We start from the raw sequence: 27092 nt of genomic DNA on the forward strand, positions 1-27092 counted from the left end.
AGTGACCTAGTTTTATGATCACATATTCCCCCAAATAGTTGGCTACCCTGGAGAGTAACTTCATTTCTGGATCAATCATAAAAATACTTGACATAGAAATTCTGTCAATGGGGCAATATTTTATATCACACCCAGTCCCCATGTTATCAAAAATAGGGTTCTTCACCCTGAATACCATTTCTAAAAGGTCAAGTGAGACCTGTATAAGGATAGCCTTTCCCTAGACCAGAATCCATTTCGTATACTGCAAACAGAACAAACAATCTCAACTCAGTACCTAGTTCTTGATCCGATGGCTCAATGTTATATCCGTAACCAACAAACGTTCGGACGGCTTCACGGAGACTGTCTCTGTTCGACTTCTTGGTACGCTCATCCAGTAACGCATAGGGCACCAGGCGGGGATTTCGTTTGTTTTTCAAATCCTGCATGAGGCCAGGGAAAGAGGTTCTGAGGAAACGCATTTGAAGTTTCCCACGGCTCTTTCTCTGCTCACAGGTTTCCCAGCAGCATCCCTGCTTGCTGGCGGGCTCATCTCAATCCGTCCAGTGTCTTGGTATTTAACCATATGTGTACACTGGCCGTGTCTCTTTAGGATTAGACAAGTATAAATGGACATTTCCTCACTAATGTTCAAAGCTAGCATTAAAAGCCACGTTTTTAATCATGCCAGCCTGTGAATGAAAGGAAGTATCCCCAAACTGGGTAGAGGCCTCCCCTTCCAAGGCAGAACAGATGGGGATTTGAGTAACTATTCCCCTATGGAAGATCACGCCATGATTTAAATGGTTACAGGCTCCTCGCAACAGCCTCTTTGATGGACTCCACAGAGACCCCTCAGAAAAGGTGGCAGCGCCATGGTGTGCCCGCCCGCGGTTACTGCAGAAGGCACTTGTTCATGTGAATGGCTCTCCCAGTGTCTTCGGGAGACCGAGAAGACAATAACGACACTCACAATGAAGTGAGGCACAGGTCCGACGTAGCAAACCTGCACACCGGTATCCCCTCCCTTCCTAGATACCAGCTCTACCACTGGGGATGGCAGAGAGAAGCACTTTGAGGAAAGTGGTGCACCACGTGGTTGGATGCCAACCATCACTTAATTCTTTGCTGCGTGGGCACTGGCTCTGAAGTTGCCTCCTTGCTCAAGCCAAGGACTATGCCCAGGAATCTTGAGCCCAGTAGGAAGAAGCAAGGGGCGCTCACTGTAACCCAGAAGAAAGGCTGTTTCTCCCCTCTCCTTGTCTGGCTAACTCCACTCCCTTCCCCCCTTTTCACTCTCACTGGTAAATATTGTGGGCCATCTCAGAAATACTGCTGACTTTTGACATGAATTTGGGAGTGCTTTAGCTTGGTCTTGGTGAGTGGTGAGTTAGCTCAGCTCTCCTCGCTGCAAGCTGTTGGGCCTGAGGGTGGGATAAGATGCAGACAGAGTGGGTCCAGGAGCACGGCACCAATATGTTTAATGGATCAGATGAACAAAGGGAAAGGCACACCACTCATTTCTGCCACATTGGAATTGTGGATGGATTCAAAGTCAGTGATCCTATTCCAGATTCTGCTCCATCTCAGGGCTCTACATGAATGCACTGATGTGTGAGGGCCAGAATGTAAGGGCAACCCCTCTCTTCCAAACCACACCCAGTGAAGTATTATGGCACCTCGGTGGATGACCACATTTCCTACCTTTTCCAGCACAGCTGACCCGGCCCCCCTCACCTGTTGAATGCCGTAGGTCCATCCTTGTTTTATTCTGTCTTTTGCCCAAACATTATGTGCATTCTCTGCAAGTTTATCCACTAATATTTCTTGTGGAGGTAGCAGCTTCACATCAGATAAATCCAAAGGGGCTGGCTTATAGCCACTGGACATCACGTAGCTATAAGGAAATGGAAAAGGGCATCGTTTGAACAGACCTGTGAATGATTCTCCCAGTGCAGAGTTTAGCACTTGGCAGGGACACTGAGTGAGAGAGGCGACGGGCCCAGCTCTGGCACTTTGGTGAGATGGAGAGCTTGGCTCTATTTCAAGCCCATAGATGAAGCCCCTAATGGACTGTCTTTTTTTTTTTTTTTAATCAAAGTAGGTGGGCAGGGCAAATCTATCATTATTTCTAAGCAAGCTAGATTCATGTGCTCTGGCAACAATGGGCACAACCACAGCACCATGACCTCATCAGAGGCTCCTCTGTCCTATTCTCAAATACAGCATTGAAGCCCAGGTCACCGACGACAGGGCCTTCAGCCAAGGTTTCTTATCATCATTATCAAATGACTGCTCAGTCCTTGAAAGCTAGAGCTCTACTGTTGGAATTAAAGAATAATCAGGGCACCGGACAATACTGAACTTGCAGAAACCTCTGGGGTACACTGTGCTGGGCAGGCACAGCCTCTCATCTCTTCTGGTGTTGGGGCTAGGTGGAGGTGACAATACAGCCCACTAGGTAAGTGAGCATAGATAAGCACAACGTGTGATCAGAGAGGAGCGGGACACAGGGGGAGTGAATCCCAGGAGAGCAGCTGCTCCTGAGTCACAGCTGCGTGCCGCCACTCGCAAGGCGGGTCCAGGCATGCCCAGAGTCCCAAGGCCACTACCTGCGCTGAGTAGGGCTAGGACTGTGGGTGACGACTCTTGGACCAGGGCTTATTCCATCTAGGTACCTCTGAGCAGCATGGGATGCAAAGGCCAAGGACGGCATAAGATTGTGTCCCTCCCCAACCTGTCTGGAACTGAAGGGCCTGATCTTGAGCACTGTCAGTATGGGCTCTCAAGAAGAGGGCCACGCACACCTGGCCCGGCAGTCTGCCCTGGCAGCTGTGTTGTCATAGCATCTGAGAAGGGAGCGTGGGAACCGAGCAGGGAAGGCGGGGAAGATAAGCATTTGATTAAAGCTGGCACTGCTGTGGGCCCGTAAGTAATTAGGACACCTGTGTGTGAGTCCTGCGCTCTCAAGGGGGGTTGCGGGCACGTGAGAGTGGGAGCAGGCAAGCAGAGGTGTCTGTGAGTAGGTGTCTGAGTGAGTTTGAACTAAGTGGGGGCTCAGAGGGAAAGGAGGCCACGTGCAGGTGTAGGGGCGATATTAAATCTCGGCAGAGAAAGCATTTCCACAAAGGACTGATAAGGCTGGCCTGATGCCAGGGCAGCGAATTTGCACTGGGGCTGCCAACCACTTTCAGGCTTCTGTGCCAACTGGTTCTCTTATAGACCCGATGCGGTCAACCTATCTGAGGGCTTGGCACTTCCAGCATCAAAACAAAAAATGGCACAAAGCCTAGGCACCAAGGGATCCCTCTGAAATACCTCCAACTCTGCGGTTTCTTACATGGGGATTTAAGAGCAATCCAAGTAGCGGGGCACCCTCCTACATCGGCCCTCCCAAGTGCTCTGGGTCTGACATGTGCATTTTGGGGTTTTGCACACAGGCACCTCAGTCTCCCAGTTTAAAATCTCCGGGCAATGTGTTGATAGCTTGAGTCCTATAAAGAACCCCACTTACTTTTTGGGCAGTTTGACTTTCTTGAGATCATCCTCGGCAGCTGGGTTCACGTGGGAAATGTGGCATCCCAAGGCCAGGAGGGTCCTGTGCCAAGACAGAGGGAAAGGACTCAGGTTCAGATGCAAGATAAAGCCCAGCAAGAACCCCAGCCCACTTCAGAGACGACAGCCGTTCATCGACACACGGGCTTGGCCGATGTCCGTGAATGGCCAGTGCCAAGTCTTTCAGGCTCTGCAGACCAGGCCGTCTCTGTTACAAGTGCTCAAGGCTGCCATGGTAAAGCACAGGTAGCCATAGATCACGAGAACCAACGAGCTTGGCTGTATTTCAACAAAACTTTACACACATGGGAAGTCAACCTGGTGGCCCTGTGGGCTGTGGTTTGCCTATGTCTCATTTAGGCGACAGAAAATTAAAAAAAAAAAACTATAATAGAGAATGTTTGGTGGTAGGGCCACTTGAATCCCAATTGTGTGTTAGGATTGCATCTTGCTTCTCTGATTCTACGGAACTGATAGGATCCGAGTATTTAAAACCCAGCAAGCACTTGGTAGCTGCATGCCTTGAACTGTGCTTGACGTCGTAAGTACCAAAGCTGTAACATCAAGGCATCCATGCCACACGCATCACTTGTGTGCCTTTACCGAGCATTACTAAGACCAGTGCTGAACCATTCTGCACTGGCAACTACTGAACAAAGAAGCAGAGTGCGTGTTGCGTTGAACAGGGAAACACAAGAAGGATTCAAGATGGAAAATTCCAACCTGGGCTATAAAAGGTGGGGGTCAAAAAATAGGCTTTTCACCCTAGCTAGAATGCTGGAAGCAGTCCTGGTGTTGAAGTGGTTGCGGCCCTTGGCTGCCAACCAAAAGGTCAGTGGTTTGAACTCACCTGCTGACACATGGTAGCAAGATGTGCCAGGCAGACTTGGCAACCCCACGGGGTCACTATGACTCTGCAATGACTCACTGGCAGTGTTTGTTTTTGTGGGAGAGGGATGATGGAGAACCTAACGTTTGAAAATAGATTTTAATAATCAATGCTTGCCCATTGGCTTTTAGAAAAGCTGTCTCTTCTTTTTCTGACTGAAGCTGCGAGAGGCATTTGATTCTAAGTTTCTCTCCTTCTTCTCCCACTTTCTGCCCTTTCCTGGTCTCTGGCCAAAAGCAAGCCATCTCTGTAAGAGATCTGTCTGCTCAATAGTAATAGGGCATCTGTCACTCATTATGATAAATCTTTTTGAGACATGAACAAAATCACTCTCCCTTCTAATGTATCTGGATGTGTCATGTTTTCCAGGCAAGAGACACACCTTTGTAGTTGAGTCACAATGGACGAAACCATCCATTTACTGTTTACTCCAAATGCAATGCGATCAAACACTCACTTTAGGGTTTCAGTTGACATTTGCAGGTTGTAATTCTTCTCTGTTTCGGGGAGCTTTGAGAACTCCACAAGGCAGGGATGTTGTCTTTTATTGTCATCTCGTAGCTAGGTGACAACACAAGAATATAATTTAACGTATGACAGCTGCCACTGCCTTGGAAAACAAAAAAGGATACACATTGAAACATGGCCCTGGCCAACCAGATCAAGCAAGCCAATGCTCTGTGCTGATAGGTGAATAAGTGATCCTCTCTGATACGTAGGGTCATTAAGTTACCGCTGGCCTGTGCTTTGGGGATTTGTTTTCACCAGGTGTCTGCATTCAGAACATACTTTCCCAGAGCATCAATTTTACAGAGCATCAATTTTACACGCGATGGCCACGCTTCTGTTTGTCCACATTCCACATTATCGGAGTGCTGCTCAGCATGAAAGACCACACCATTTGGACCAGAGTTATCCAACAGCAATATGTAACGCGAGCCACACATGTGGACCATACTCGTCATTTCACATTTTCCAGTACAAAGCTGCCAAAGACCAAATGCACTACAGCGAATCAATGGCAACTCATAGCAGCCTTTTATAGGGCTTCTGAGGTGGTAAATCTTATGGGAACAGCTTGCCTTCTCCTCCCACGGAGTGAGACTAGTGGGTTTGAACCGCCAACCTATGCAACCGTGCCAACCCACCTTAAAAAAGCAAAACAAAATTTAAATCCAACCCAATACAAAAGTAAGTGGGAAAAAAAGGTGATACAAAACCTGAGCTGTTCATCAAACAAAACTAAGAAAACGGTGAAGCTCTTGTCTCTTGACTTAGCCACCACCTCTGGCTACATACTTCTGCGGCCACATTGGCATTTGCTAACTCTTCTCTGAAGCATTTTGCACTCCGTGATTTACACCACGTCAACAACAACAGTTTGATGCCCTCAAATGATGTCACTTTTAAGCGTGCTTTGTGTTCTGGGAACAAGGAGTCTGGCTGGCAAGATCAGGACCATAACGTGGGTGGGGTAGTTTTCTCAAGGAAATTCTTGTAGGACAGACCCTTGCTACCCTCAGAGGAGATGCAAGTGGACTATCATGATGACAAAAAAAATTATTGACTGTAACTTAACTTTTCTGATCTTTCTCACCAATGCAGCTTTCAATATTCTTCCAACTTCTTCATAGTAAGCCCCTGTGATTGCCTGGGTCATTTCTGAAAATCTATCACAACCCCTGGAATCCCTCAAAACTGGTCTCCATAGCTGTCTGAACAATCCTGTGTGTGTCTGAATTTAACGGGACCAACAGATCCCTTCAGAAGCTACTATGTCGATTGGATCTCTCCCATTTTTTCCTTAAGTATCCCAGCACCCTCATGGGATTAAGGCAAATCTATCACAGAGAGAACTTGTCTGCATTCACTAATTGCAGACATGTTTAAGCACATTAAAAAACAAACACGTTATTGTGAATTGGGTGAAAATTTACAGAGGAGATCAGTTTTCAACATTTCTTACACATTTTGTTTCACATCATTGATTGCAATCCTTATAATGTACCATCACTTCTCCCACATTCTCTGTATTTCCTGCTTATATTCCTCCTCCTTTCTCAGCCCTTCTGAACTTTGCACTCGAGTAAATGCTGTTCTTTTGATCTTGCGTGGCTGATTATTGTAAGGTGTGCATACGTACCAAGTGTTATAGCTCCTCTTACATGCCTATTGCTCAGTTGACAACTGAGTGGTGAGTATCAGTTTAGTTCCAGACAGGAAAGGTAACAAGGGCCATAACCTCAGGGGATGACCAGTCTCTATCCCACAAGGAACCAGGGCTTTTTTTGAGCTTTGAGTTTTGTTCTCCATTTCCCTCCCCCCTACCCCTTCATTCAGGATCTGCTGGTATGATCCTTTTCAGATGAGCTGGTTGTGGTAGCTGGTCACCATTTAGTGCTGGTCTCAGGGGACTGACGTTCATGGGGCCCATTAATCCACTGTTTTGTTAAAACATATTTTGTTTGGAATAAACTCACAGATGCATATCCTGGAACCCCCATTAGCAATACTTTTTGACTTACTCTTACATATCCCAAATGTTATTTTAACATGTGATCGATTTAAAATTGTGAGTCTCCTCACAATATTTTTGGGTCCATATTGTCTTCAAATTCCATTATGTATTTTACACATGCAGCGTCTCTCAAAATATTTTGAGTGAACAGAAACCACACGTGACTAGTGGTTATTGTCGTGGGCAGCACAGGTCTAGCTAACCGCCAATTCATTCATTCCTGTAACCAGTACCTGTTGCACAGGTCTAGCTAATAGCCAATTCATTCATTCCTTTAACCAGTACCTGTTGACTGGTGGCATCGTGGTGTCATGTTGGGCTGCTCACTGCAAGGTCAGCAGTTTGAAACCACCTGTCTCAAGTGTAGTGAAGAAATTAGACAGCTTTGCCATTAGCAAGAATAGTGTCTGGGGTCTTAAAGGCTCATCTTTAAATAAGCAGCCGTCTAATCAAGGCATGAACTAAGCTCACATGGAAGAAAACCACCAGCCTGTGTGATACAAGAATCGTAAACAAAATCCAAATAGGAAGGAGGAAGCAGTATCAGAGCTCAAATGGTGAACAACAGGTTTGCAGAAGCCCCCAAATCCATTTGTAGGGTCCACACATGGATTAAGCCTCTGTCTGGTGAGTCTCCTGTGCCCATAGGTGAGAGATGTGAATAATTTTGCTCTCATGCAGAGTATAGTAGAAATCTGATTAGTATAGATGCAATCAGGTTGAAACTAACACAGGTTAAAAACTAAACCCTAACACTAACCTATGCTCTCCCCCTTTGACCCATTGGAAATTTGCTCTAGTTTTTACTTTTTTTCTGTGGAGGTTTTTCTCTGTTTTGCTTTGATAATGTTTTTGTTTGTGTTTGTTCTGTCTGTGAGATCCAGGAGGGGCAAAGCTATAGAGACAGTGACTGTATTAATGGTTTCTTGCAGGGTACAGCAGGGAAGATTAGGGGTACAATGGGGACCTGATAACAATGAAGACAAAAAAGAAGGAAATGTTCCAAAATTGACTGTGAAGATGACTGTTCAACTCTTTTTGAATATGACTGAACTGTTGAATTATGTGATATGTGAATCATATGCCAGTTAAGCTGTTAGCGCGCGCACACACACACACACACATTTGCAGTCTCAGAAACCTACAAGGGCAGCTCCACTTTGTTCTGTAGGGTCTCCATTAGTATGAATCAACTCGGTGGCAAGGACTTTGGTTTAGCTGAGTGTCTACTCATTGGGAGACTTTGAGGTACATGGTAAAAGTTCATTGGTCAGCCCAGCTAGACAAAGTCTCCACCCTCTTGAAACACATTGAACACTAAGAAAAATAAAATTGCCCTTGTGGTGAGTTCCCTAAGGTCAAGGTCACTGGCACTCTGAAAGTGGACAGCAGCGAGGCGGTCCCCGGTAAGGAGAATGTTGTTACAGTAGCCACATCAGTAAGTGCCAGAGGGCAGGGGCCTGTGCATAACTAAACTAGAATGGGCATAATTTGAGAGTGCCAAGGTTAAAGGACACTTCAGAACTCACCTGTCCTTCTGCCTCAGATATGACCTTACACAAATCACAAAAAAAGTCAATTTACGTCCTCTTTGGAAAATGTTTTCTACTGGAAGCGAGTCCCTAACCTCCTGAGAGACTGACCATTAATCTTAGTAAGGCACACTATGCCTGAAACCCATATTAAACTATGTCCTATTCAAAACAATGATTCAGCCTCTTCACTAGCCATGCAGGGGGAAGGAAATCAGACACCAGAAGGCTTTGAAGGGGGTGCTGAGGGCTGACTAGATCCCACAGCCCTCCAAGTAAAGGTAACCAGCATCTTCTGGTAAGAGGGAGATGGACTCTTGGTTCTGTCGGGGAAGAGCTGGCCTCCTCAGAGCTCCCGACTGCAGTTAGACAAACAAGGGAGGCTCCGCTGGCCAGAGCAAAAGTTAGACAGATGGCAGAGAGAGGGGAGTGGGATTTGGAGCCTGGAGTTCTTATACCAAGTCTTGTCTTTAAAGAACTCTTCCAAACCAGGCAATCCAGTCCTCCACTCCACCTCTAATTCCCAAAGCAAAACTCACTGCCCTCAAGTCAGCGGCGACGCATACCCTGGCAATGGAAACATACCTTGCCAAAAGTCCACCCCAGTTCTATTTTATTCATTCCCCAGAGTTCGTGGATATTCTCAGCCAGTCTGTCTCGGATTGTCTCTAGATGAGCTGGCAGAACCACCTGCAAAGGAAAGGAGCACGGGATGTTAGAACTACACCGTTCAGATTCGTCACACGTGTCTATGGGCCAGGTGTCCTCCCCACCCCCCAGCCACTGAATTCAGTCAGGTCGCTTAAGAGGGGAGGCACCTTTCTGACTTCACCCTGGGTGACCCAGTTACTCCCAGTTCTCTTCCTCAACACTCCTTTCTCCCTTGGCTTCCCCTCTCCTTCTCGCTGCCTTTCTGACCAGCTAGCTGTCTGTCTTTGTTTCCAGATATTTCTGGTCCAGGCTTCTCAAAGAAGAATGGTTCCTTGGCCCTTCTGTGTCCTCTCTCAGGTCGTACTGTTGGCCAGCTCTGTGCCCATGCATAACCTTCTAACCTCATTAACTCTCCCCACCAAACACATCACACCCACACACAGGTGCATGTGTGCACACATGCGTAAGCTCACCTGCTGGAGAGGATCACTCCCAAGTCTGTTTATCTTGGGTGTCTCTAACCACGATCTCTCCTGCAGTTCAAACCCACATTTCCAACCAGCTTCCAGATTTTCCTACCAAAGTGGACTTGGCATGTTTAGAGATTATTCCTTCAAAAAGATTTTTTTAATCTTCTCGGTTTGATTTTTCTCTCTCGTTGTCGGATGGCCCCACAAGTGCATCTGGATGTTGCATTCTCTCTCTCCTGGCAACACCCCTCCTCCCTCGTATCTACTCAGCCACAGAGGCCCCGCCTCTCTCTGAAGTGCCCTTGCTAAGCAGGCATTGTCTGCTTTCTGGATCACAGCACATGACTGGTGTTCCCAACTCCCCACACATCTAGCCCACCCACACAGAACCAGACTGAGGGACCCACAACACCAGTCACATTATAACAGTCCTGCTGTGTATCCCCAGGTGTCCAATGCTTCTAAGATGCACACTAGATTGTCTTCACCACAATACCTCTGCAAACTTCTCGAAATGAGTCCCCAAAAGTCACACCGCTTCGCAGCTCTGTGCCTTGACACGTGCTTCTGGTCCTCACACCCTCCCTGGAGACCTAATATGCACACTCCCTTGGCAGCACTGGGAAAGCACGCTGGCCACACCTCCTCCTCTGTTTAGGGCACATTTCACCCCCGAAGAGCAGCTTTCCCTGTGTTTCAGTCCTTGTGGTTTCCTGGCACTTTGCTCCTCTCACTCCACAAAGGCCACAGATTTGGGGCCCACGATGTTCCCATCCCTCCACTTCCAAAAATACTCGAGGCTGAAGGATGGCTTTCCAGTTACTTGTGCATAATATTTGCTTTGCACGCAATATGTTTATGCATTGGGTTAGTTGACAGCCCCTCATAAGTGGGAGCTTTCCTCGCAAAACTCTAGGTTTCTATGTTCTTTGATCACTTGGATGATCATGAACCCTGAGAACCACCACCCAAGTTAGCCTGGCCCTGTGCTTTTGGCCCACGTCACCTTCCCACCTTCCCCTTGTTTTCCCTTCTTAGAAGGCTTCTTAGTTTTGTCACCATTAAAATTTGTTGCCTGGTTTCCAGCGGATCCTGAAGAAAACATATTTAGGGAGAAGATGTCTATCCACTGTGTGATGTGTTTAATAGAGCATTGAGAAAATTCCATTTTTTAATCTCGAGACTATATAATTACTATCTACCTTTCAGTGAAAACCTGTTTTGAATAAACAACTCAGTTTTATTACTGACAGTTCAATGCTAACAAGCAGCATGATTTTATTGTTTGTAAATCATTTCACTGGGGGCTCTGACAGCTCATGTAACAATCCATCCATTGATTGTATCAAGCACAGTTGTATATATGTTGCCATCATCCTTTTCAAAGCATGCTCTTTCTACTTGAGCCCTTGGTATTAGCTCTTCTATATGGAGAAATTATTAGCGGTATCTGGATTCAGTGTTTTAAAAAATAATTTTTAAGTTTTCTTTAGTGGCTCCAGCCTGAGAGTGAATTTTCAGGTTGGAGGCACGAGGTTGCAGGGAATAGGAAAATGAGGACGCTCACTAACAAACCATCCCGAATCACCATTTCAGGGATGTGAATTTGCGATTACCTCGGACAGTGAACTCTGGCTTAATAACTGCCTCCTGTGTAGTTGAGGCTGGGCTCAAGCCCAGGGAAGGCCAATTGGAGCTGCAGTCCGGTCTGTCTGTACTGAGGACTGGCCTCAGGGTGGTTAGAGCAAATAGCATTAGTTAAGCAATGCCTTAGATGGGCCAGTCAGAAACCATATCCCAGGCTTCCTCCAGTTCCGTGACAATATTTCATCTATAAACTGGTTAATGTGCCCTAGGGAGCATGGAAAATTGATGCTGCCTGAGTATCTAATCTTTAATGTCTCCTTTGAAAATAATTTCACAGGATGGATTCTAAAAGATTATAAGGTCTCATTCCAGATAATAAATGGTACCTTTCCAATAAGAACTTCTGCATTATTTGATTTTCCTCAGGTTTTCCCCTAGTTCTAGGGTCCCTAGGACCTCAGGCTTTGATCTGGACATCAGAGGTCTCTTTCTGGATCGTGGACCCATCCTTGGTCTTCTATGTCCACATCTGCCATTCTGGGTGCTTAGAAAACTCGCCTTGTTCCTTTAGTTTGTGCTCTGGTCCCACCTCTCCCTGAAATGTCCCCCCATTCTCTTGACTCTCTTGGAGGTCAACTCTTTCTAGGAAGGCTTTCTGGAGTGACAAGTACGTTGCTGATGACAAGGAGAGACGGTGCCCCACAAGGCCAAGAGGAGCTTGTTCCCTCCCTGCCACCTTGTGTTGGAAAAGTGGGGGCTGCCTGTCTAACACACAATATAAAGGAGCCAAATGATCGAGTTCTAGGATCACCCCAAGTTCGCAAGCTCCTCCTCCATCTCCTTCCAATATCCACAGCCTCCACCGCACTGTAGGTGCTACGCTAAGCTCAGGGAGCAGGCAAAGAAACACGGCAGCTTCTCCTCTGCAGGGATTCACACTCATCAATCTCAGGAGCAGAGAAGGGAACCCAAGAACACACATATGTGAATGTCATAAAACCAAATGAATAGTACAGCCGGGCACAGACTCTCAGTTTTCTTTAAATGCCAAAAGTGCTGTCAACCTCAAGGGGCAACCAAAAGCCTCACTGCCATCAAGCTGAGTCAGACTCGGAGTGGCCAGACAGGACAGGGAAGAACTGCCCTGTCACTCCTCAGAGGAGCAGAAGGTCTCCTCTTTTTCCCGAGGCTGGTGGTGTCGAACCTGTGGTTACAGGTAGATCATTGTGATCGTTCCCCCCTCATCCCCCCACCTTTCCCTTCCCCTCCTGGTATGTCTACTCTCAATCTTGGTCCTGAGGGGTGTATCTGTCGTGGATTCCCTGTGCTTCCAGCTCGATCTGTACCCATGTACATGCTCTGGTCTAGCTGGATCTGTCATGTAGAACTGGTCATGATAGTGGGAGGGGGTGGGGGTGGGGTGGAAACATTCAAGAACCGGAGGAAATCTGTGTGTGTCACTGCACCCCTGGACCCTCGTCCTCACACCAGCCATTCCATCCTCTCTGCACAGGCTCCTGGAAACATTCTATCTTCGAGCATGATTCTGGCACTTATGTGCCCGTAACATTAGATTTTCACTCATTCCATCTGGCCTTTAAATAAACAACACATTTGCTTCTTACCTCAGCGTGGCTCTGAATTCTCGGGAAACAGGGCTTGCAGTATTCCCAAAGCCTAGTACAGGGACCAGCATGCTCGCTGGTGAGGAATCCTGAAATACCCCAGTCTATTCTCATGGCCTTACATGATTATTCGATGGAACATAGAGTATAGAATGGCCCAAACACAACATAGAAAGATGGATTTAATGCTACTATTTCATCTACATGGATTCCTTCCGACTGGCGATTTGAACCTACCTGACTGGTGTCTATGGGGCATGGGATGAAAGAAGCTTGAGAGAGGAACTGGGTGGTACCCAGCAGATCTCTGACGCCTTCAGCATCACGTTTATATTCCTTGACAGGCTCCAGTCTCATCTTCTCTTTTGGAAGTAAGGCTTCATAGCAAGGGGCATAGCCAGAGGGAGGCAGGAACTTAAATTCTCCATGACGGCCGCCCATTAGGAAGTGTAATCTGTGTCATGTGGAGAGATCAGGCAAAAGGTGTTAAAAAGATCCTTGTCCAGAGGAGTGAAAAGTAATGATCAGCCCCCTTCGGTTTCCCTGGGAAGTCATTGCATTTGGATCCAGCACAAGCATCCTAGAGCAGACAGACATTAGTGCATCCATGCCACAGATAACACAACTACAGCATGGGAAAGAGGAGCAGGGACTATTATGATGAGCTTGTCTTCTGTCAGTTCACACTATGAAAATTATAGCATGAGATTCCACAAGTCTTCTTCCTCCAGAAAGATGATCCAACATTAAACACTAGGGATGTCACCGTGTGAGGGGGATGTAAGAAATTCTTAAGATACAGACAGAAAACAAAAGATCAAGGGAAGTGGCACCGGATTATTAAAGACCACTGGTATGCATGCCAAGGTGACATTATTTAATAGGAATGGCGATAGCAGGAGCTGTGGTTCCCAGCGAAGACATAGAAAGCAACACTGAGTGATGCCAGTGCAGGCAGGCTGGGGCACCAGGGCCTTTCTTGAACAGCACCCCCTCCCCACCCCCCATGCCCTCCTGGCTTCCTGTGGCTCCCCAGCAGTGCTGTTAGGACAGCCAGTATTACAGAAGTGGGAAGGACATGAAGTATATCAACACACAACAGTGCCACAGTATTTTAATTCATTATACTGACTAAATGCTATTTCATATAGATGAAGAAGTTTCAATAAGTTCATGGAAAACCCCATCATCTTCTAATTCCATTTTTCCACGCACTTTTTCAAGTCCCTTTGTCTGTGATCCCCATATTCTTGCTGCAAGAATTGCTACTAGAGAGGGTAAAAGCAGAATATTTTAATACAATGCTTACATGGCCCCAGATTTTTAACTAGATATACTGCTGCTTTAACAAATCCCCTGCAACCACATTAAACTGATGAGGGGAATATGACCATCGTCTTAAGGAATTAGAGTACAGCTAGTTATATAGCCCTAAAGATTCAGCAAACATTTCATACAGAGAAAATCATTATACACTTATAGGATCTGGATACAACACCCTTTCCTCCCCATTGAACAAATATGTATCCATCAACTACAGCTTGCCCTTTTAATGGGGTTCCTGAATGGAGCAGGGCTTCGGACAGGTTCTACCCAGTTGAGCCATGCCAAGTGAAACAAAAGTGAAATCTCCTGCTTGGTAGAATGGGAAAGAACAGTGCCAGGCTCATAGATGGCAACAGTTTGCAGATATGCTGCTCTCCACGTGGTGGCAATCACCCGGTGCCCCATACCAGGGTTTTGAAGAGGTTTACTAGGCCTGTGTCCCATCTCCCAGTTCTGGACTTTAATCTGCAATGAGTCCCTTTTTGATGATCTTTCCAGGACACCCAGGGGATCTTCATATCAGGTCTTGTGGGAAACAGACAATTTTCTCTCAAGTGGTCTCCCCCAAATATATATTAGACTTAGGGCACTGCTTGCAGCAAATGATAAATGATTGTCAAATTACCTCAAGGCAGTCAGTTGCCAGACAACTGTCTGGAATGGTAAGGACTGCTCCCTGCTGTTAAGGACAATGATGGGCTACTTCTTCCTAAAGGCTTGCAACCGATAGCTTGGTCCGTGTAGGTGGGGTTTATACCCTACTGATAATGGTTTCTATGGAGATCCAGAGAACAGCTCAAACTGGCTCAGTGGGATCCGCCCTTCTTGTCACATATGTGCCCCCAATCCCTCCTCTCCCTATTGCATGTATATCTCTGGATTGTCCCCCTTTCATTGCTGTATAACATATAGTGCAACCCCTTCCTGTGATGCATGTCTTTACCTGTAATTAGTGAGCTTGCACTCCCCCCAAAAGTATATAAGCCTGGGTTAGCAATAAAAAACTCTCTCCGGCTCCTCCTCTTGCCCTCTCATCAGTTCCCTCTCCTCTCCCATCCTCACTCCCCTGTTCCCCTTCCCCTTGTCCTCCTTCCCTTCCCCCTCTCTCCACATGGACCACCAAGCGGGACTGAGGTGAGCATTGCTACCATGAAATGTGTCTAACTCCACTATTTCAGTCTTTTATCTTTCATGCTCTCAGGGACTTTACTTTAATCTTTAGATATATCGAACTTGCAATTGTACCTATCGAACCCGTGATTAGTTGTGGGGGATTGGCCCTACCCCCCACAAATGGCACCCATTGCATGGCAGTATGAAAAAGAACTCTTATGAGTTATACCCTATGCAACAATTGTACGGTCCCACCAGAACATAAAGTGAAACAGGAAAGTTGTGTGAAATGATAATCCAGTGTGGGGATTAGCAGATAAGTAGTGGAAATAGTGAATGAGTATCTTAAAGAGGACAATGGGGCAAGGTAAAAGTAAACCTGAAACTTATGATACTACGCTTATCTACTTACAGAAAAAGGGTGTAAAAGTAACGAAGAAAAAGATGCAATGTTTTCTAAAAGTAGTAAAAAGGTATAATCCATGGTTCACAGAGGAAGGAACTTTCAATCTAGAGACTTGGGAGGAGACCATTGTAAACTTAAAGCACACAGAGATGGAGAGAATATCCCTATGGAGACGTGGTCTCTGTGGGTTCAAGTTAAGATAGTTTAAAACCTTGGCAGGAGTAAGAGAAAGAGGATTATCGGTATAGTGAGAAGTCTTGTGTCTATCCAAATTTAGAAAAACAAGCTAAAGTCTTTTTGAATGAGTATGAATTAGGTGATGAAACTTTAGGCGAAACTGAAGAAGCAGGGATTGATTTGTTATCTAAGGCCTCTGATTATAAATGAAAACTCATGGCCAAAGATGGCGACGGAGTGACACACACCAGAGGGACTCCGCAGAATCCAGCCCAGGAGAGTTGCTCAGAGTGAAATTCAACGCCACTGGATCGCAGGAGGTGCATCATAAAGATAAGTAGGCACAGATCCACGGGGTTTTGAGGGGCTGGGGGCTTTTGGCTTACCTCAGTGGAAGCCGGCTGGGGCTCGACCCTAGTCCAGTTGCCGGATCTGCCCAAGCCGGAACCATTTGGAGCCTGTAGCAGGGCTTGGTCTCAGCACAGCCACAGTTTTTCCCTATCTGCCTCAGGGCAGGAACAGGACTCTTGCGGCTCCACCGGCAGGGATCGGGGTTCATCTACATTGTTGCTTCTGTTTGCGTCTCTGCTTTATATTCCCACACAGCCTTGGAGGGCTGCTCAGGGGCTTTTTCAAGGCACAGCCGCAGCCGCGCCGCGTGGTCTGAGCAGGGAATAAACCCAAACCCCCACAGCTTCATAGGCAGGGATCAAGCTTCAGCTACACGGCGGCGTCTGTTAACATCTCTGCTCTCTGTCCCCCCTCTCTGCCCTCTGGGGGCGGCTCAGCAGTTTTCTTGCGACCCTTCTTGGGACTCAGCTGCGAACTACCGCTGGGGCTTGGGGCAGGGAGTAAGCCCTTGTAGATCCACAGGCAGGGAGTGGGACTCAGCTACATAGTTTCTTTTGCTTCCCTCGCTTCCCTGTACCCCTGCACAGTCTAGTCTCACTTTTTGATTTTTCTCACCCCCCCTTGTTCCTGCCCTGCTCTCTCACACTCCATTGCGGACTTACGGGGCACTCCCATTGCCCTAGGGCATTTGCGCCTGGGTCACACCCAGCTAGGTGAGCTCCACCCTGCATAGATAGCCCAAGGCTAGGGTAAGGCCTGCTTGCTCTCCAGGGGATACTCCTCAGACTTCTAACCAGGGAGATCCTGCCTGTGTACCTGGGGACATAAGGCAGCTCAGCCAACACTTATCAATATTCAAACCAATAGCGGGAACTTCAGCCCAGCCTCTGCAACACTGGTGCAGGCAGTTGATCTGCCATCTGGGGCACTCCCCTAATAGGGAAGCCACAGGAAGATAAAGTGGTAGGTTAATCCCATAGCAAAATCAGCTGTAGGCAGATCGAAGAAGAATTCCTATAAGTCTTCCAGAGAGAGACTAGAAAATGGCACCTGGTCCCTCAAAAACAACTCAACGCAAACAGCCATCACCCCCAATGACCTCAACGAAAAAACAAGAGAAACAAAAGGCAAAGGAAGAAGATGTCCTGAACATAACAACATACATAGAAGAAGCAGACATTGAGATGCCATACAAAGAAGCTCTCAGAATGGTGCTTGGAGCGATGCAGAATATGAGGGAAACACTACAGAAAAAGGATGAAATGATAGAGGATATAAAAGACACATACCAAAGGAAAATACAGGAGCTTGAGGAGCAGGTAACGAAACACAATAGCAGAATCATGTTCCTTGAGAATCGATTGGAGGAATCAGAGAACCGCATCAGTGGCGTGGAGGACAGCCAAGCAGACTTTAATAAACGTGAACAAAAATCTAATAAGAGCATCAGAGAAGCCGAAGAAAACCTAAGAGCTATGTCTGATGCTATGAAGCGGAACAACATTAGAATTATTGGCCTACCAGAGGAAGACACAACAAAGAAGTCATCTGCAACAATAGCGAGAGAATTCTTGGAGGAAAACTTCCCCAGCCTAATGAATGAAAACCAAGCAACCATCCAGGAGGCTGAAAGAACACCAGCACGACGGGACCCCAAGAAGAAATCACCAAGGCACATAATAGTTAAACTTTCAAACTTTGAGGAAAAGGAGAAAATCATGAGAGCAGCTAGGGAAAAGCAAGCAATCACATATAAAGGTTCCCACATAAGGATATGCTCAGACCTATCAGCAGAAACTATGAAAAAAAGGAGAGAGTGGAGTAACATATTCCAAAAATTGAAAGAAAACAACGCAAATCCAAGAATACTCTACCCAGCCAAATTATCGATCAAGATCGATGGAGAAGTAAAAGTCTTCCCAGACAAGGAAAAACTCAAAAAATACGTTACAACAAACCCAGCATTACAAAAGATCCTCGCCGACTCAGTATGGGCAGAAGAACAACACTCACCAAGCACAAATAAGACACCAGCACATAGAACAACTTCACCCAGAGCACAACAAAGAGAAAACAGACCCCAAGATAGCAATGACTTAAGGATGGAAAGAAGTCAAGAATGATACACACACAAAACACACACTAATGAGAAAGGAAAGTAGGAAAACTCCCAACACAAAAAGTATAAAATGGCATCACAGAGTCCGCACATGGAGATAATAACCCTGAATATCAATGGCCTGAACTCAGGCATTAAAAGACTGAGACTTGCAGAATGGCTCAGAAAACACAACCCATCAATTTGCTGCCTACAGGAGACACACCTCAAGGCTACAGACAAAAATAGGCTGAGAATCAAAGGCTGGAGAAGGAACTACCAAGCAAACAGCAACACAAAAAAAGCAGGGGTTGCAATCCTTATCTCGGATAAAATTGACCTCAAAGTGCAAACCATAAAAAGAGATAAGGAGGGACACTATATAATGCTCAAGGGAATGATAGACAATGAACCACTAAGCATTGTAAACATATATTCCCTGAATGAGAGACCAGCTCAATACGTGAACCAAACACTCCAAAAGATTAAGAAAGAAATCACAGACTCGACAATTATAGTGGGTGACTTCAACACACCACTCACTGAGAAAGATAGATCACAGGGAAAGAAACTCAACAAGGAGACTAGAGAGCTAAACTCCACAATTAGACAATTTGACCTAATAGATATTTACAGAGCTTTTCATCCAAATACAAAAAATTTCACATTCTTTTCAAGTCCTCATGGCACATATTCGAAGATAGACCACATGCTGGGGCATAAGGCAAATCTACATAAATTTAAGCACATTGAAATAATACAGACCTCTCTCTCTGACCACTGTGCCATAAGACTGGAAATCAACAAAAGGAAGACAAAGAAAATAAGAGCAAATAATTGGAGGATGAATAACTCTCTACTGCAAAAGGAGTGCATACTGGTGCAGATCCGAGACGAAATCAGGAAATTTCTCGAAACCAACGAAAATGAGCACACGACGTACCAAAACTTATGGGACACAGCAAAGGCAGTCATCAGAGGAAGGTTCATAGCAATACAAGCACACCTGAGAAAGGAAGAGAGACTCATGACGGATACGCTGACACAAAATTTACAAAAACTAGAGCTGAGTCAGCAGGACAACCCTACTAATAGCAAAAGAAAAGAAATTATAAAAATCAGGGCTGAGATTCAGGAGAGGGAAAATAAAAAAACTTTGGAAAAAATTAATATCGCTAAAAGTTGGTTCTTTGAAAAGATAAACAGGATCGATAGACCATTGGCAAACCTAACCAAAGAAAGGAGGGAACAAATCTCAATAGCAAGAATAAGGGATGAAAGAGGGGTCATTACAACAGACCCTAATGAAATCAAAAGGATAGTTACACAATACTATGAAGGATTGTACTCCAATGAATTCAACAATTTGGAAGACATGGACAAATTCCTGGAAAAACAATCCGTCCCTAGACTATCCTCAGTGGACATCAAAAATCTCAACAGACCCATCGCAATAGAAGAAATAGAAAAGGTTATCAAGGGATTACCAACAAAAAAATCCCCTGGACCAGATGGATACACTGGAGAATTCTACCAAGCATTCAGGGAAGAACTAATACCAATCCTACACAAACTTTTCCAGAACATAGAAAAAGATGGCAAACTCCCAAACTCCTTCTATGAAGCTAATATAACTCTGATACCCAAACCGGGCAAGGATCCCACAAGAATCGAGAACTACAGACCGATATCCCTAATGAACATTGATGCAAAAATCCTTAACAAAATACTAGCCAACAGAATACAAAAGTATATAAAACAAATAATTCACCATGACCAAGTGGGATTCATACCAGGGATGCAGGGATGGTTCAACATACGAAAGACCATTAGTATTATTCGTCACATTGACATGAAAAAGTATAAGAATCACATGATAATATCAATAGACGCAGAAAAAGCATTCGACAACATCCAACACCAATTCCTGTTTAAGACACTAGCGAAGATAGGAATGGAAGGAAAGTTCCTCAAGACAATACAAGCTATATATGAAAAACCAACAGCCAAAGTGGTAGTCAATGGAGAAAAGACTAACACAATCCCACTGAAAAAGGGAACCAGACAAGGATGCCCCTTGTCTCCACTCCTATTTAATATCATGCTGGAGGTTTTAGCTAACAGCATAAGGCAAAGAAGTGACATCAAAGGTATTCGTCTGGGGAAGGAAGAGGTGAAACTATCGTTATTTGCAGATGATATGATTTTATATATGGAAAATCCCAAAAGTTCCACAAGGGGAGTACTGGAAGCAATAGAGGAGTTTGGCAGAGTGGCAGGATACAAGATCAACAAACAGAAGTCCATCGGACTGTTATACACATCAGATAAGACCACAGAAGAAGAGATCAAAAAGGTGGTACCCTTCACAATAGCCAAACACAAACTGAAATATCTAGGGATACACTTGACTGAAAAAACAAAAGATCTATATAGGGAAAACTATAGAACACTATTACAAGAAACCAAGAGCGACCTCAACAAATGGAAGAATATTCCGTGCTCTTGGATTGGGAGACTTAATATAGTTAAGATGTCAGTTCTGCCAAAGGCACTATATAAGTTTAATGCTATCCCGATACAATTACCATCATCTTTCTTCAAAGAAATGGAAAAACTGATTACCAACTTCATATGGAGAGGGAAGAAGCCCAGAATTAGCAGAGAACTCCTCAAGAAGAAGGACACCGTGGGAGGGCTTGCTTTACCTGACTTTGGCACATACTATACAGCCACAGTTCTCAAAACTGCATGGTATTGGTACAATGACAGATACTCAGACCAATGGAAAAGAACTGAAAACCCAGAAATAAAAGCATCAGCATACACACAGCTGATCTTTGACAAGGGCCCCAAAAAGATCAAATGGGAAGCAGATGCCCTCTTTAACAAGTGGTGCTGGAAAAAATGGATATCAACATGCAGAAAAATGAAGCAAGACCCTTATCTCACTCCATGCACAAGAATAAACTCAAGGTGGATCACAGATCTTGAAGTTAAACCCCAAACTATTAGGGCCATCAATGAGGGAATTGGGACCAACTTGAGAACTTTGGCGCAGGGAATACACAGGCTATCAGAAATAGGGAAGGACACAAACACAGAGGAGGCACAAATCGACAAATGGGATATACTGAAGATAAAACACTTGTGTACATCTAAAGAATTCACCAAGAGAGTAATAAGAGAGTCCACAGACTGGGAAAACATCTTTAGCAATGACACATCAGACAAAGGCCTTATTGCTAAAATCTACAGTACTCTGCTAGCTTCCAAAATGAAAAAAACCAATAGCCCACTTGAAAGGTGGGCAAAGGACTTAAACAGAAGTTTCACAGGGGCAGAAATCCGAATGGCCAACAAACATATGAGAAAATGTTCCCGATCTTTAGCCATAAGAGAAATGCAAATTAAAACAACAATGAGGTACCACCTGACACCCTCAAAGGTAGCCCAATTCAAAAAATCAGAAAGCAACAAGTGTTGGAGGGGCTGTGGGGAGACAGGAACTCTCATCCACTGCTGGTGGGACTGTAAGTACGTACAGCCACTATGGAAATCAATCTGGCGATACCTAAAACAGATGGAAATAGAGTTAACATATGACCCAGCAATCCCCCTACTGGGCATATACCCAGAAGAGGCAAGAAACAAACCAAGACCAGACATCTGTGCTCCAATGTTCATTGCGGCACAGTTCACAATTGCAAGGAGTTGGAAGCAACCCAAATTTCCATCAACTGACGATTGGATTAAAAAACTGTGGTATATACATACAACGGAATACTACGCATCACTAAAGAGCAGTGATGAACGTATGAGGCACATAGCGGCATGGGAAGAACTGGAGGAAATCATGCTAAGCGAGGTAAGTCAGGCACAAAAGGACAAGTACAACATGAGTCCGCTGAGGTAAGAATTAAAAAAAAATTTTTTTTAAAAAGCAAAAGTGGCACAGGGAAAAAAGCTACTATATACAAACATTTTAGGGGTGAAGACGGGGTAGTATGAAAGAGACCAGACCAAAACCAGGGATGTACATGGTAGACAATGGTGGAGGAGGTGGGGAAAGGAAAACAAAAGGATAAATACAAGGAAGAAAAGGGTAGTGGGGTCATAGGGCATTAATCCACCCAAGGGGAGGGTATTGTTTATATCTCCACAGGGAAAGTGGGACCAGACTTCAACCCAGTGTCGCAAGGTGTGAACGCAATATCCCGGTGTGGAGGAGGGAACCGGTGGAGAGGTCTGGGAGGCTGGCCCCAGCACCATAAATTAAGTGGATTCCTGCCCCTCCCCCGAAAAAAATTTTTTCCAAAGGACGACATTGACTCTGCAGCTCTGGGAGATGGACATATTTGATCAGAGCACACGGGAGCAGATGAAGGGGCAGGAGGAGAGAGTGGAGCACAGCCTGGCCCACCAGGCCGTGATGATGATGTTCCTGAGTAGAGCAGCCAGTCCACAGAGAGAACAACATGGCTGGCCCCACTATGAGACATGATGCCCCTCAGTGACTAAGGGCGATACAGGGGACAGCACCGGAGACACAGTGTGGGAATTGCACCTGACCTGATCCCACCACACCGAGGCAAATCACTGGGGGAGTGCAGCGGAACAGCAAGGGAATGGAGTGGCAAGGTCCCCAGGGAATGCTGAAAGTGGACTTCGGGGCCAGGGCGTGGTGCCCCAACAGACTGGACTGGAAAACGCTCCTAAGGGCCAGCAAACGATCCCTGAACTAACTACAAGCTTTTCTCTTGTGAACTGTTTTATTCTGTTCTTTGTCAGTGGTTTGTTTTTGTTGTTTTGTTGTCTGGTTATATACTGTTGCTTTGTTTTCCTCTGTCTAGTTTTCGTGCATGTTAGTGACTCCACAGGTCTGTCTGAATAGGACAGGCTGGATGAACTATCTGGAGGAAAGACAACGGGAACGACAGTTTTGGGGGGACTTGGGGTGGGGGGGTAGGGGGGGGGTAAGGAAGTGGTGTTAACAAACCCAGGGACAAGGGAAAAACATGGGACCCCAAAGGGTAGAGAAGTGGGAGTGGCAGGCCTGCTGGGAAATGATCAAGGGTAAGGTTGCTTAGAGAAGAGGTATACTCTAGCCCAGGTGGCGATGAAGCATGGTAGTAGGGCAGGAGGAAAGTCAAGGGAGATGGAGGAAAGAGCTAGGAGTCAAAGGGCATTCATGGAGGTCTAGACAAAGACATGTACATGCAAATATATATAGGAGGATGGGGAAATAGATCTATGTGTCTATATTTATAGGTCAAGTATTAAGGTGGCGGAAGGACCTTGGGCCTCTACTCAAACACTCCCTCAATGCATGAATACCTTCTTTTATTAAATTGGAACTCTATGATGCTCACTCTCCCGACACAACGGCTGGAGCCAAAGTGGGTGAACAAGTAAATGTGGTGAAGAAAGCTGATGGTGCCCGGCTATCAAAAGAGATAGTGACTGGGGTCTTAAAGGCTTGAAGATAAACAAGCGGCCATCTAGCTCAGAAGCAACAAAGTCCACATGGAAGAACACACCAGCCTGAGTGAGCGAGTGGTCCCAAAGGGATCAGTTACCAGGCATCAAAGAACAAAAAATCATATCATTGACTGCACACCTCCATGATAGGATCGCTGAAGACAAATGGGTGCATAAGCAAATGTGGTGAAGAAAGCTGATGGTGCCCGGCTATCAAAAGAGATAGTGTCTGGGGTCTTAAAGGCTTGAAGGTGAACAAGCGGCCATCTAGCTCAGAAGCAAATAAGCCCACATGGAAGAAGCACACCGGCCAGTGCGATCACGAGGTGCCCAAGGGACCAGGTATAAGGCATCATGCAAAAAAAAAAAAAGATATAAGTGTGTGTATGTATGTGAATATATGTGTATATGTATATGTGTATGTGTATATATATATATCATATTAAATGAAGGGGGAAGTGCAGAGTGGAGACCCAAGGCCCAAGTGTCGACCAATGGAGATCCCCTCATAGAGGGGTTTAGGAGAGGAGATGGGTTAATTAGGGTGTGAGGTATTATCGATGAAGAACACAGCTTTCCCCCGGATCCTGGATGCTTCCCCCCCCCCAACTACCATGATCCGAATTCTACCTTGCAGGGCTGGATAGGACAGAGGCTGTACACTGGTGCATATGAGGGTTGGAGGTACAGGGAATCCAGGGTGGATGATACCTTCAGGACCAAGGGTGTGAGGGACGATGCTGGGAGAGTGGAGGGTGAGTGGGTTGGAAAGGGGGAACTGATTACAAGGATCCACATGTGACCTCTTCCCTGGGAGAGGGACAGCAGAGAAGGGGGGAAGGGAGACTCCGGATAGGGCAAGATATGACGAAACAACGATGTATAAATTACCAAGGGCATATGAGGGAGGGGGGAAGGGGGAGGGAGGAGGGGAAAAAAAAGAGGACCTGATGCAAGGGGCTTAAGTGGAGAGCAAATGCCTTGAGAATGATTGGGGCAGGGAATGTATGGATGTGCTTTATACAATTGATGTATGTATATGTATGGATTGTGGTAAGAGTTGTATGAGTCCCTAATAAAATGTAAAAGAAGAAAAGAGAAAAAAATGATTAGGGCAAAGACTGTACAGATGTGCTTTATACAATTGATGTATGTATATATATGAACTGTGAAAAGAATTGTATGAGCCCCAATAAATTGTTAAAATTAAAAAAAAATAAAAAAAAATAAAATTGAAAAAAAAAAAAAAAGAAAACTCATGGCCAAAGCCTACATGCCCTCGGGGGACTGCAGACTCCAAAGGTCTAAAGGTGATAAAGCACTAGAAACAGCGAATTGAAAGACCCAAAGTGAGGCTATTAAACAATCCCAGGAAGCTCCCTTGCTTTCAAAGGTAGGGGAAGCAAAGAAACAAGACCAGCTAAGTAATGAGAAGCATCTGAGCTACCCAAACTTAAATCTAGTGAGTGGCAGGCAGAATGGGTATAAGGCCAATGAGAAAATTTTAGGCAGAGCTGAGAAAACTAAGCCTGAGTCAGAAGGGGGCATCATAGTAAGGGCTTCTGCTCCCCTGCTGGGACTGAGTGTAAGAAAGACCAGAGATTGTAAAAGAAGCAAGCAAGCCAGTGCTGGAGGTAGAGAGATTAGCTCCAAAGTAGAGCCTCAAGATACACAGGTTGAGAAGACCAGGTCAGAGAATAGAAGCAAAGAGGTTAAGTATAGGAAAGCACCATTACTTTGAAGAATAGAAAGAGGAATTGAAGGAGGAGATTTAGAATTTAGCCCTACAATGCCTGAATTTTTCATTTCAGTAAATTTTTTTGGTTTTTATTCTTTGTTATTAATCTTTGTATATTAATCTATACATTTAAACTATATATTTATTAAATATATAATTAATTGTTACGAAAATGTCACGCTCAGCATTGTAGGGTTAGCATTGTAGGGTTAACATATCTTATCCTGTTAGAGTTGTTAACAGACAGCCTTATGGGAAACACCCACAAGGAATTCAGTGCCTTTCCCTTTAAGTTGCTAAAAGATCTCAAACAGGCAGTCAATGATTATGGCCAAGGCTCACATTTTGTAAATATCATAAGGGCTTTAGCAGAGTCCAAGAGCTGGATGTCAAGGTGAAACTAAGGTACAGGGAGAGGGACAGACATAACTGATAGGACAAGGGAGAGCAGAAAGAGAAATAGCTGTATTAGGGGAGAAGCTCCCAAACGAGGTTCCTTAACCTAGACCAACAGATCAGGGAAGTTATACTCAGCAGCTGGGGGCATGGGTTTTCAAAGGGGTGGTGAGGAATGTTTGGCAATTATAGCAATTAGCATATGGGGTCTGGAAACTCCAAGAATTGCTTGCCGATTCTTTGAGGCTTTCTTTGACCCAGTAACATCTGGTTTCACTGGTTATCTTATCTGGCGCTGTCTGCTGCTGACCTTTGGGATGTGCAGGGCCCTGACCTGTTCCAGCTTCGTCCAAACAGGGCTGCCTAGTTCCAACCCAGCCCAAACATTCCAAACTTCTTAATAGTGGTAAGGGGCGACGCATCTCTTAACTACTTCCTGTTGAGATGGGGCGAAGAAGGGGGTGATTAAGAGTTGGAAGGTTTGGGGCCAGGGTCAGTAGGCAGCTGAATGTAAGGGTGGATAGGAAGCTGATTGAAGGTTAGGTTGGAGATATTTTTCATTTGTTCCTGAAAAAGTTTAAACACACACAGAGCCAGAAGTAATAGTACACAGATTATTATCTGATGAGGTGCATGATCCAGGTCATGACAGGACTCTGAGACCACAAGGAAGGGCAGGTGGTGCCCCTCTGAAGTTTTCTAACATTTTTCAGCCATGTCACAACAGTTTTGAAGGGTTACCTGTGTCAGGGATGTAAGCTGTCGCTGTAAAGAGGTGAGAGACTCCGAGGTGGAGTCCATGACTACCCGGAGTTGTCGGTTAAATTTCTCTGTTTGGAGCCTGCTGTGATCTAAGGCTCTACTAGAAATCTCTACACAAGGACAGGTAGGAATAGAAATCTCTACACAAGGACAGATAGGAATACAGCTATGCTTTGCCTTACTATCCCTGATTTATTATCATGATAATGACATTCTTGAATTTGTCCCTCCAGGGGGGCTAGAGAGACCAGGATGGACTAGGAATGCTGCTTTCCTCAACCTTTGGGTGGGGAGTAACTATGCTAATTCATACTGACCATATAGGATGAGCTGAGGAACTACATACAGAACTGGAAAGCAAGGTCCTTCTGTGGAAGAATCTACACGTTTAGTTATTTGCTCAGCCGAAGTTGGTGTGTAGAGGTCCTTATGAAT

General features: G+C 45.4%; 1 protein-coding gene across 1 annotated transcript in view; it reads right to left on the minus strand.

The window, feature by feature from the left end:
- RYR3 (ryanodine receptor 3) overlaps positions 1 to 27092 on the minus strand; it is a 418103-nt gene that overhangs the window by 219977 nt on the left and 171034 nt on the right. The window contains exons 20-25 of the mRNA XM_075532282.1: positions 13047 to 13263; positions 9062 to 9166; positions 4884 to 4987; positions 3497 to 3580; positions 1720 to 1879; positions 278 to 425 (exon numbers count right to left, since the gene is read on the minus strand). Of these exons, the coding sequence (XP_075388397.1) occupies positions 278 to 425; positions 1720 to 1879; positions 3497 to 3580; positions 4884 to 4987; positions 9062 to 9166; positions 13047 to 13263 (818 nt within the window). The remainder of the gene's footprint in view (positions 1 to 277; positions 426 to 1719; positions 1880 to 3496; positions 3581 to 4883; positions 4988 to 9061; positions 9167 to 13046; positions 13264 to 27092) is intronic.

This window comes from Tenrec ecaudatus, chromosome 14, assembly GCF_050624435.1.
Source record: "Tenrec ecaudatus isolate mTenEca1 chromosome 14, mTenEca1.hap1, whole genome shotgun sequence".
In the NCBI taxonomy this organism is placed as follows: Eukaryota; Metazoa; Chordata; class Mammalia; order Afrosoricida; family Tenrecidae; genus Tenrec; species Tenrec ecaudatus.